The sequence below is a fragment of the Argentina silus genome (assembly GCF_951799395.1).
Source record: "Argentina silus genome assembly, chromosome: 2".
NCBI classification, from domain to species: Eukaryota; Metazoa; Chordata; class Actinopteri; order Argentiniformes; family Argentinidae; genus Argentina; species Argentina silus.
In genome coordinates, this window is record NC_139656.1 from 18,320,487 (window position 1) to 18,333,462 (window position 12,976).

The 12,976-nt window shown below is 44.4% G+C and overlaps 1 protein-coding gene across 1 annotated transcript in view; it reads right to left on the reverse strand.

Moving 5' to 3' along the window:
- The window catches only part of itfg1 (integrin alpha FG-GAP repeat containing 1), a 97,047-nt gene that overhangs the window by 32,771 nt on the left and 51,300 nt on the right, over positions 1-12,976 (reverse strand). Inside the window, exons 11-12 of the mRNA XM_083664941.1 lie at positions 6,885-7,035; positions 5,001-5,109 (exon numbers count right to left, since the gene is read on the reverse strand). Coding sequence (XP_083521067.1) covers positions 5,001-5,109; positions 6,885-7,035 — 260 coding nt within the window. The remainder of the gene's footprint in view (positions 1-5,000; positions 5,110-6,884; positions 7,036-12,976) is intronic.

Genomic DNA, 12,976 nt, shown 5'->3' on the forward strand with positions numbered 1-12,976 from the left:
CAGGGAAAAAAGTTTCTAACACAATGGGAAAACACTGGAAGTACTTACAAAGTTGTGTCAAATTGATGTCTATTGGATAACTGGAGAAAAGGAATAAAATAAATGTAACATGCGATTTCCGCAGTATAACCTTGATTTAATCATTTCTTTTTAAATGTAACATTTGCTTGTATGGGCATCTGCCTTTACAAGTCCATCATTACACAAACGTCTTGCACAAGAGCTACGTCAGAAATGATGTGTTTATGTTCTGTCAGCATACATTGTCCTGCGCAAGTAAATTCTTTTGGCTCTATACTCTGAAAGTCTGGTTTTGAAATCAAACAATTACTATGAGGTTAACTTATAGATTTTCAGCTTTTATTTGATGGTATTAATGTACATATTGGTTTCATCATTTTGAAATGGCAACACTTTTTATACATAGTCCCCCTACTTCAGGGCACCAAAAGTAATGGGACAGATATATTTAATGTACAAATTAAGCACGGATGTTTAGTATTTGGTCAACAATCCTTTGCATGCAATAATTTGAACTTTCCACTTTTTGACCCTGAAAAACTCCCTAGTTGCTATGGCAGTATGTTTTGGGTCATTGCCTTACGGTATGATGAAGAGCCATCCAATGAATTTGGAGGCATTTGCTTGTATTCTAGTGGCAGCTATACATGCCCAAGATCCAGATCCTTTTTTCTCCAAACCTTCCTCTTGTAATCACTCTGGTACATGATAATATTCATGTCGTCAAAACCTTTTTCTGGATCTCTGCAGGCTTTTTAAATACTTTTTAGCACACTGTAACCTGATTATCCATTTTTAGGATAACTAGTGGTTTGCACCTTGCAGTGAAGCCTCTGTAGTTCAGCTGGTGACGTATTTTGCAGATGGTAGTCTCTCTCTCTGTTCCTGATCTGTGGGACAGTTGTTTTGGGGGTTTTCTTAATATGCTGGAGAATTCTTCGGTCATACACAGTCGAAGTCTTCCTTGGTTTACCAGTGTGTTTGCGATAACCAGCGCTTTTTTTCTTTTTATTGATGTTCTGACTATTCAACTATTGACTTTGGCAAACCTAAGGTTTTGGCTGTTTCTGATGTATGTGATTTATTTTGATTTATTCTGAAGATTTTCAGCCTAATAATGGCTTCCTTGACCTTCATTGACATCTTTTGGCCCTTATGTTGACAGACACCAAAGGCAAACGCAAAGCCTAGATTAAAAACGAAACATTTAAAGCACTCTCATGCCTGCACAAATGATGTGACAGAACACACCTGACTAACCAGAAACACCTGTCAAGTCAATTGTCCCTTTACTTTTTGTGCCCTTAAATAGGGGGACTATGTATAAAATGTGTTGCAATTTCTAAATGGTGAAACCAATATGTACAAAAATACCATCAAATAAAGGCTGATAATCTATACTTTAACCTCATTGTAATTGTTTGAATTAAAATCCAAACTTAGTATATGGCCAAAAGAAGAAAATAGGCTATATAGGCTAGTTTTATTGTTACTGCGGCATAGCACTTTATCTGTGTACACTTTAGAAACACTGACCTTTATTTGTTTAATACGGACTGATGGTAGATTTGTCAAAAATAAACTAAAGACGTAAAATGCCGCGATATGAGGGAGAAATCTCACCAGATTGCCCTTCTTTTATGGGCTTGTGAAGAGGTGGTTTGCAACAAAATGGGTGCGCATTGCAGTAGCCTTTTGTGGGGGCAGACGCAGCGTGTCGGTGAGGGAATGTCCCGTTTATTAAGACAATCGTTATTTGACTTTCCAGTCTTTCAAAAACACTCTGCGACTTTCCAGTCGCCCTCCTTCCTCGTTCCCGAAAGCAGAGGCACACACATCTTAAAACCTTTCGTTAGCGAGGCTTCATTCGCAACACCTGCGCAATCAGCCTCGCCTCCGAACCCTGGCCACGGTCCTGTAGCTCCCTCTACAGGCCGAACGCTGCATGTCCCCCCACACCTTTATAGACTGGGCTGGGGCGGGGTCAGCAATACAAAGCGCTCCTGGCCTGTTCCAGGAGTGATTGAACAGGGTTTCAGCTAATAGGGTACGCAGGAGTGCATATCCCATAGTGAGACGTTGAACTGAGTCGACTGAAAGAGAACCACAGTAGGAGTGTCAGTTCAGTCTCATTCAGTCAAGAAACACTCAGCTTATGCAGCAGCCCTGTAATTCTGAGTAGATTTGTGAATTTACACAAATTCACGTCTCACCATTGCACAAAAAAACATGGAAGGCACTGATAAACCACACAAAAAGACAAACATATCCTCCAGCAGACTCAAATTGAGAAAGAAGGCGAGGTACAGTTTCTCTATGAATGTCTCCTCACATTTCCTGTGTTGAATTGAAATGTGAAACAGTGAAATGTGAAAGAGTTACTTCCTGAGTGACAGATTGGTAGAGATGGAGAGAGGGAAAATGAGAAGAGGAGGAGAGGATGTGTACTGAATTGAACAAAGCCTGCAAATGTTCCTCAATGCAGCTAATCTGCATCCTAATAAGCGAGCACAGAAACGTAATCAGCTCACATAGTTCTGTCTGTCACTCACACGCGCACATACGCACGCACGCACGCACGCACGCACGCACGCACGCAGTCACAGCCTACACTCACTTTTTTTCAGGGGCCTTTTTTGCCCCCCTGAACTCATTTTCGGGGGTATTTCCAGGGCACAAAAAAAGTATTTTTTTGAGGGGGTATTTCCAGGGCTCACTCCACCATACCTCTGTGCTGAACACGGCAATTAGCCGCGTCTGCAGCTCCGTACCAAAGGGCCATCTCTTATAATTTCATCCTGGAGAAATCCAGTCGCAAAGTCAATACTGTAGCGGAGGGCCGTTCGATAAGCGTTCTGGGGAATTGATACCGGCAGAAATCAGGTGCTTGTCCCCCGGGGGACTGCCGGCCCAATGGTGCAAGGCAAGGCACGCCAGGGGGAGGGATCCAGATGTCTCCTCTGAACTGTTCGTTATCAGAAAAACCTTAGCCACACAAGTTGTGTTCATCAGACCACGGTCAAATACATAGAACTGTGTCAAATACAAACTGAGCTGTGCTTGATTGGATTTGCCTGGTAGAATGGGACCAATGGAATAGTTCCAAAAGAGCAAAACCCTAGCTCCAACCATAACCCTAGCTCCAACCATAACCCTAGCTCCAAACCTAACATCAAGCAGACCTCAAATGACCTGAAGTGTTTGGCATGGTATAGTGCCCCTTAGATAGTAGTATCAACTACTTCTACTGTATCTGGACCAGATACTGGAACTCTACTATAAGAACATGAGCACAGCTTCGTAATTTCCAATGTGGAAATTAGACTTAGCCACTAGCAGCAGATAAAGGGGTTATAAAGTGTTTTCTGAAGCCATCTCTTCGTCCTTACTCCGTGTGCACCTGTTCTCTCCATCTTCAAACAACTTGTTGTTGTCTGTCAATCAATCCAAATATAAAATTCCTCGCCCATCCCTTCTCTCGCTCTAACCTCCTGTCACCTACCCTCTACGCATCAACACCCACTCAGTGTGTGTGTGTCTGTGTGTGTGAACGTGTGTGAGCCCCAGCACACCTTCTCACCGTGCACACAAATACAGCTTAGCCATAATCCTCTTAAACACCTCCGCCATTACTTTATTCACAGCCTTTCTGCTGGTGTGTGTGTGTGCGTGTCTAGGGGGGAGGCACTGCTCGTGTTGCGGTTGGAACAGACACAGCTGAAATGAGGGGAGAGGCAGAGTCTGTTCTGAGCTACGATGTGTTTCCTGTGTGACAACTTGTAAGGGGAGGAGAAGCATGCTGCTCCGAGCGCTCGCACAGATGGGAGGAATATGTTGGAGTAATAGGGAGGACGGAGCTAGTCTCTCTGGGTTCAGGGAGGGTGTCAATAGTGGCGCACACGCACACGCACGCATGCGCACACACACACACACACACACACACACACACACACACACACACACACCTGAAGTGTGCTGCGTGACACAGGGAGGGAGAGAGAGGACAGATGTAGCTGCGGAAGAGTTTGAGATTTACAGTAAATGCCTTCCTCTCCGCCTTTTTGAAAATATCAGCCAGCACACTGCATAGTCATTATCCATCAGTGCTTTATAAGAAAGAACTGACCACTCACAACTCCTACTGGGTTTGTCATGAGAGACGTGTGGTGTGTGTGTGTGTGTGTATGTACATACGTGGGTGTGTCTGAGAGAGAGAGAGAGAAAGAAAGAAAGACAAAGAGAGAGAGAGAGAGAAAGAGAGAGAGAGAGAGAGTGTGTGTGTGTGTTTATATCTGTGCCTGTGTGATTTTGTAAGCAGGGAAGCAGTGGGGCTGTCAGAGGTTAAAAAAAGAGAGGGAGCGAGAGAGAGAGAGGAGGAAGAGAAGGAACGTGCCGCTTCTCCTTTAATTACGACCCAGCAGGCAGGCAGGATTAAATGGCATTAGAGCAGCTTTTTAGTGGACACATTTCGCTTGGCAAATGTCACACACACACACACAGAGTAGGCAACCCACCTCCCTCAACACGTATGCACAACTTCAAACCACCCAAAAGGATTGGGGGAGATGTATGCCCCACAGTCATTCCAGTTTGTATTGATGCATGTTCTGTTGCGTAATGCGCTCTAATGGGATGTAGCCTGCAGTCATAGGAGCATATACTAGAGGATCTACGTTGACTCTTGTCTCAGTGATGCTGTAATATAAATATATACAGAGACAGCGAGACAGAGAGAGAGAGAGAGACAGACAGACAGACAGATAAATAGTCTTCTCGGGTTGAATGCTGAGAGGAGTGTTCTCTTGAATCATGCATTGGTGAAAATGGGAACCATGGATCTTGAGAGATGATTGCCCCCTTTGTGATGAATTTATTCTGTGCAAAGGCCCCCCCACACACACAGTGACACACACCAACAGGACAGGTGCACAGTGCCACACATAAACCAACCAAATAGAAAAAAAAGTTCTACTACTCACCAATCACTTTAACGAAGTACGCGTCTGCTTCAAAATTGTTCTTCAAAGCGTGGACGACGAGCTCCTCTTTCCCCTCCACCTTGCTGAGCACGATCATATCTAATATTCCCTGCAAATGAGATATGGTAATACATCATTGACAGAAAAAGGAAGAACGGGAGGCAGACGCTTTCTTTGACTGTCTCTTCTGATGTCCCATTTCATCCTGTTAATGGGCCGAGGACTGATCCACCATTACCGCGGTTATCTACTCTCCTCTCACACACGGTTAGGAAATTACTGAGGAAAATGAGCAAACTCAACAGATAGGGACTAGAATATAGATACATGGTGATGGATAACTAGCTAGCTCACTGATGCGATGAGACGGGGCATATTTGCACTTAAGTGTACATCATGAATAAATCACACAGCATAAACAAACAGATTGATGATGTAAGTACTGTAAGCACACACACACGCACGCACGCACGCACGCACGCACGCACGCACGCACGCACACTCACACACACACTCACACAGAGGTTAAACACATACGGAGGTTAAACACATACAGGGTTAAATCCAAGATAGAGAGGAGCAGCGGAGGAGAGCTCTGACTAAATAAGACGTAAGCTGTCCCTGATGGTGAATCTTTGGGCAGGATGAAAAGCGATGTGTCTTGTTTAAAGATTTAAAAAGGCAAAGGAACATTTTCGATGCTTACTCACTCTGCTTCGATTCTGCTGAGGAGAGACCCAACCCCTCTTATTGAGGCTTCTAGACCACACACACACACACACACCCACACACACAATGAGATGATAGGGGTCCTAGGGGGACAGTGACCTGGCGTTGTCTGTCAGGCCCTGTTGCTTTACCTTGCCAGCTGGGGGTCAGGGCTGGCATCCTGCACTATTCGTGCCCTGTGGTGACATGCAGTCAGTTGGCACACCCTTCCGTCGGCCCAGAGTGGGATTAGAGGAGCGAACTGCAGCAGCTGTAATCTGCTGGCCAGCATGGACAGTGCCAGCCAGTGTGCCACTTACAGCCCATGTACCTGCAGCCATTGTTGCTGAAAACTCTCCAAAGAGACTGCATATAATAGAGACTCTGGTGCCACCTACCAACAGCACAATCAAAATGTCTGACCAAGAGTCGCAGTCAAAAGAGCTGTTTCTTCCAGACAAAGGGAAACCTCTAAGGGACGTATCTGCCATTCAGGCTCCTAGCTACAGTGTTTTTCTAACAAATTGAATCCCGCCTTGACTTGCTCTGTGGTGATATGAATGAGAGTACGTGAGGGTTTAAAGCGGGAGGCTGTCATTGTGTTATATGGCTTTTATGGTACAGTGTTCACATTTTTTCTATGAAATATTATTCTCCCATCCACACCGCTTGTAACAGGAGGCACTGCTGAGATGTCAAGAACACGCTAAGATGCTAGCATTTGGAAGCATCTTCCTTCAGTGAAAATAGTGTCCAAGTCTCAGCCAGGGTAGCTTGCTACAGTCCCAGCCAGGGTAGTTGTTGGTTAATTGGTTAATGATGAGATGTGAGAGCTTGTGGTCACTGGTGGGTTTACTTTAATCAGCCAAGCCTTTGACTGTTGATGACTGTGTCAGGAGTGGAGAGGGGAAGGCTGTGGTAATTAGACTGGGATGACAGAGAGGAGAGAGGGAGAGCAAGAAGAAGAATGGAGTGAGGAAAACAGAGAGAGAGGAGAGGCAAGAAGGAAGGGAGAGAGGGGAGAGAGTGAGGAAGAAAAGAGAGGGGATCAGGGAGAGGAGAAACAGAGGTAAAAGGAAAATAAAGTTGGCAGAGGGGAAAGAGATGAGGGAAAGCAGTAAAGAGTGCAGAAGGGAGAGAGAGAGAGGAGAGAGAAAAAAAGGGGGATGTACTCACATCCTCATAGATGTCAAAGAAGGTGGCCACGGTGGCTCCAGGGATGGCTCCCAGGTCGGACTGGTCCCAGTGCACACGGAACATCCTGCCCACGGCCCGGCAACTGGCGTTGTTGCATGGAACATTCTCCAACAGGAAGGCCTGCTGACCGCTATAGAGAGGAAAGAAGGGGAGCGGGGGTTATAGACCATGAGAAAAACACACACACACACACACGCACACACGCACACACACACACACACACACACACACAGAAAGTTACAAGAGAGCATCAGCATTGCTAATTGACTGACGACTCTGTTGTATGTGGTACACATTTATTCAGGACACTCCTCTGTATCTGTGTACAAACACACCTTCAATTAGGAAAGTTATACCAAAGATTTTTTATAATTAGTGGCTCGAAGTCCAATGGTAGCTGTTGTCCACCCCAGAAACTAGCAACGTAGCCACTGCAGGCATGCACAGAGAGTTGTCAGTGATACAAAGTGCAGAGATTGGTTTAAAAATAAATAAATAAAATAAATCACATCCCTCCTATTGTTTCCTAGCATTGAAAATACGGCCCAGTCCTTATTTTTCCACAGACTGTGGATGGAAATGTATGCCGAGTGAACCCTCTGGCTCCTCCTATCTCTGTGGTTATACCTAAATGTAATGTGATTCCATAGCACAAATAAGCAAAGACACAACAGAGACCTTTACCACAAGATAATCCACCTAAAGACAATTAGTAACCGTGTCATTATTGTCCACAACTGAGAGTTGTAGAGGATTCATTTCCACATCCTTTTCCAACATTTGTTTGAGGTGCCTAACCGTTCTTTCCTGTTTCTATTGAGACAGTTACCTGTGTGTACCTCTTCAGATCTCATCCTGAGAGTCGACCTGAAAAGGAGCCCATCTATAAATAGAATCAGCGTGAAAATGTTCTTTCTTTCCCCTGTCTGTCTTTTCATTCCTCCTCCCTCTCTCTCTCTCTCTCTCTCTTTTGTGACTGCAGATGTCTTGCGCACTAAGGGGAGCGTTACGGTGGAGACGACCGCCGGCTATGAGGCTGATAGAAACTCTCACCCCTAGAGGACAGCTTGGAAATGTGTGTGTGTGTGTGTGTGTCCATACAACAAGACCTGAAGGTATGAGTGAAAATGTGTGTCTCTGTCTTTGTGTGTCACTGAGACAGAAATGCGACACTGATATTTTTATGCTCAACAAGATAGAAAAATTAGACTCCCACACAAACATACACACAACATAGCATGTCCTTCTGCATAAGGAATCTGGAGACAAACACTGTCCTTACAATTACACAATAATAACGTCTGCATGACTTAACAACAATAAAATAAAGTGTTACCCATGGCTTTATGTGAATAGACCGAAAACACTACTCATATCCTGGCAAATACACACTAGACAAAGCTGTTAAAAGGACACCTTGCTGTACTTACACTACAGCACAGGCCCTGGTGTTCAATTAAACCTAGATCGCTCGGATATGGCTTGGAGGCAGGTGGATTTAATAATGTCAGCTTTGATTAAAAGTCTTGACAGATATGCTACACAGTGCCTGTGCTTGTTCTGTACAATGGATTAAAAGGTAATCTATTGGTGAAATTTCACATTTCATTGTCAGGTGTGATATGATGCGTCACCCATTTAGATGCAGTTCCACTGATTAGGTCCAGTAAAATCAGACCATGTTGTATTAGCATGTCTCAGAAGTTTACACACTTCTGGCAAGTCTGGCACAGTAGTCTAGTGAGTGTTACCAGGTCAATAATCCTTGAGGAAGGCTTGTAAATGTGGCTGGACACCTTTTGGCTTTAAAAGCCTGAAACAAATGGAATCATTCCCAGTATCCTGGTATTTTCCTAATTCAAAAACCAACAGACAATGCCTTGGAACTCCTTCCCCTGGTAAGCCTGACTGAATCCTCTGCTTGGCCAGCCTACATGTGTACAAAGGTTTATTGCAGAATTCCTCCTTCCTTCGGACAAACCACATTTCAAGGGCTAACTAAACACACATCTACTGGCTCTACTCTAGTTCATCTTCAGTGCCTTGGAGATATGTTTCCTTTATGGTTTGTAAGTAAAACTTACAGGTAATACATTAGAGAGAGAAAGAAAGAAAGAGAGAAAGATCATCCAGAGAGACACTGAATCAGTAATATTTATTCTCTATTGGATGAGAAACTGTTAACATTCTGCTTTGATGATTGGCCCTCCCACCCCATAATCAAACCCACATCTCAATCAGACTGGTGCCTGTGTATCGATCTCCTGTGTGCCACTGAAGCCTGCCATAATCCGTGGGTCTCAGCCTGCTCTGTTGGAGTGATACAGCCATTTCAAAGTTTCAGACTGAACATTAGAGGCCACTTGATTCTTATTCACAGCAGTGTGTGTGTGTGTGTATACAGTATAAGCTTCTTGAAATAATGAAAATTGCAGATTTGAAAATGCAGATGATTTGTTGTTGAATATAGCCTCCTGTTATGAAGTGTAGCCGAAATAATTTTCAGATAGCCTCCCATTATGAAATGTAGCCTACTTTGTTTTCAGATAAATGTTTGTGGCAGCACATCACACTCCCGGTGCAGCACCCTGCTAACCGCGTTGATGGAACTATGTACCACTCTCGCCACAGTGTCAGTGTAGTTTCCCTGCTAGACACCTGCTAGTCTGAACTGTATTGTGCCATGTTGAACACACAGTACCACACAACCCCACACAGCTGCACGAGTCTACACTATATAATATACCCCTGAAATCCACAGCTCAGCACTCATCACACACACATTCCTCTGATGAAACTGAAATGGCATAGAGACAAAGAAAACAAGAGCTGATTGCACACACACACAGAGACCATCTACTATAGACAGTAACACAACACTGGCACATGTTCACCACTCAGCACTGTGCTGTTCCACTGAGAGGAGGCCAGGATGGTTGGTACTGTTCTCAGCAGGCAGCATCATGTACATGTGAACTGGGAGGGATGCAGGGAATCACAGAATCTAAATGAAAGATGGAGGCCTTCTCTCTTCAAGTGTTCATATGTGAGTTGTATCCTTTGGAGCAGAGCACTGGGAAGAGGTCAATTGGACACAGAGCCCCATCCCCCCTCCTATATGGAGCAGAGTCATGACCGGGGGCACGCCATGCCAAAGCACTCTCAGACTCTGCACTAATTGGCCACTACAGACCCAGAGCCTGGCGGGCCCTCATAGGGGCCAGACTGACAGGGTGCAGACTGTCTGACCTCTCCTTTTCCCTATTTTCCTCCTCCTCCCTCCTCCTCCTCTGTCTCTGTCTGTCTGTCTGTCTGTCTGTCTGTCTGTCTGTCTGTCTGTCTGACTGACTGACTGACTGACTGAACCCTGCATCTCCCTATACCTCCTCTCTCTCCCTCCTCATCCTCCGATTCAATCTCCTGCTTTCCCTTCTCTTCCTCCATCTTCATCCTCCGCTCCCTTTGTCTTGAGAAGAATACAATCCCTCTCTCCTCTCATATGGTAAAAAAAGATCACACTGATCACTGAAACTGCAGGAGAGATTGTGTCTCTTAGAAGATGTGTGTGTATGTGTGTGTGTGTGTGTGTGTGTGTGTGTGTGAAAGTGAGTGAGAGAGAGAAAGAGATAGAGAAAGAGAGAGAGAAAGAGATAGAGAAAGAGATAGAGAAAGAGAGAGAGAAAGAGAGAGAGAAAGACAGTGAGAATATGTGAGTGAAGAAATGAAACAACAGATTAGATAGACAGTTAAAAGCTATCACTCCCAGGCGGTCTTTTTACATTCTCACCCAGGACCCTGTCGTCGTAGTCCCTCCTCAGAGGCACTTCTGAGAGGCACGACCAACATTACATTAAGTTTCAAGCATTAAGTTTGACTTTATTTATTCCACATGGGGCAATCTGTGTTGCAAAAAATGTCAAGTTCCATAGGACACAGAAAAAAAAAACCATCACACAATACGCCATATGCGCCAATATCATAATAATATTATGGCAAGAATCAATATATAAAAAGGTTACCCAGAAACTGATCAGTGTTAGTTGACACATCTCTGTTAACATCTCCATCATCATCATCATCATCATCATCCCCTTCTCTGCATTTAGGCCAATGGCAGAGGGGATGAAGGGATGCTTGTACCTGTTACTCTTGGGAGGACCTGGAGCTCTGAGTAGAGGGGATGAGCAGACTCAATGGATCTGGCCTTCCTCACTGCCTGTCTGTTGTTCAGCTCAGAGAGGTTACTCTCGCTGCTCACTTTCATTATTTTAAGAAAGGGCATTGTTGGCGCGTCTCCCTTTGTTCAGCCGCCTCTTAAACAGACTCCTGACAAAATGAAACAAAGAGATGAGGTAGGCTGTCTGTCATATTCCTGTCTCTTTCTCTCTCTACGCAGCTGGTGTCACACAGAGAGAGCTAGACAGGAGGAAGCATGTCTGATGAGGAGACTGCTAGAGTGAGGGACGGGGAAGAGAGAGGGAGAGATGCTGAAAACTAACTTGTAGAGAGAGAGAGAGAGAGAGGTACAGCTAGCCCTCATAATGGCACCCACTAGACAACACCACCTCAAACCAGTGGCACCCACCTCTCTAGCTGGCCTTCTTTCCCTGTCCCTTCTCCAGGCTAGTACAGTAATAGCCTCATACTCCCTGAGTACTGTCCCATCCCACCTCCAAGCAGTGATCACTCTAAGGGGCTTAACACATTACAGGGTCGATCCGAACCGTACTGTGCTGGCTCGGATACCGTATGGGATCGTGAAAGCAGACAATATTTGATTATGGGTCATTCTGATTAACTTAGGTTGAGCAATATAGATTTGAACAAAGATGTACAATATCTCTCATTCTGTCTGTCTAAACGTCTAAATAATGATGTAAACAGTCATTATTTGGTCGACTGAGAAGATTGTGTTTAACTCTGTCAACATGCACTACCTCTTTCTAAGAGTAATGACAGATGTCCATTCCATTTCAGTCAATTTAGCATATTAATAAGAATTCCAATTCAATAATTGAAAAGTTTCCTCTATTTTCAATGAGGAGTATAGATTGGAATATCAATGAATCATCTGAATTGACAGAACTGAAATAAAACAGACCCTCACTGGCTCGGGGAGACTCTGCTCCTTCCAAGGTCAGTTGAAGCCTTTCTCACATGCCTCTATTCATACACACAAACACACAAACAGACACGCAAGCAAGGAATTATGCTTCCATGATGCAAATTACATAGGATGTATCTCTGTTACTGTGGTATTAGTTGTAAGCCTAACTGACAAATACAGCAACACTTTAAACCCTAGTCTCACTACCCACATACCAAAGTGATTCAATGGTATTGCCTAGCAACACCGTGGCTTGCTGTTGAGCACTCAGTCGGGTGCATACAGATAGACCAACACACAGAGTGGTGACTCAGAGTGGAAAAGACACTGCAGGAATGGAGATTCTTGCACACACACACACACCCACCCACAAACGCGCACGCACACACACACACACACTATATAATAGTAAAAATTAATATGATCAAACGATGTTAGTAAAATCAAATATTCTCTATCTCCGTCTGAGCCTGGGTACGCTAACATTACAACATGTTGAGAATCACTCACTAGGACCGATGTGGCATGATGACTAAGGCGATAAATATTAGCTTTCAAGATTTAAACATAGTGGAAAACATTACTCCTTTGAACTTGAGTTCCTTTGTTTTCCCTCTTCATGAGAATTGGTCTGACATGCCCAACTGGAGTGGGCACACTGACTTGATAACAAGCAGGGCAGACACATATGGGTAGAGGCATGCTGGCTGGGTCAACTTAAAGGTTGGGTTGTTTTTTCTGATACTGTAGGTTAACTGGCATGAATGGGGGCATATCAACAAATTAACGTGTGTGTGTGTGTGTGTGCGCACACATGTCTGTGCTTCCTCTCTCTGCTCCACCTCCCTGGAGTCAACCATCTCCTCACTGAAACAACTCACATATACCTAGAAACACAAAGACTACCCTGACATCATCATAAAGACAACTAAAATTGATGATAAGCATTCCTTAATGGATTTAG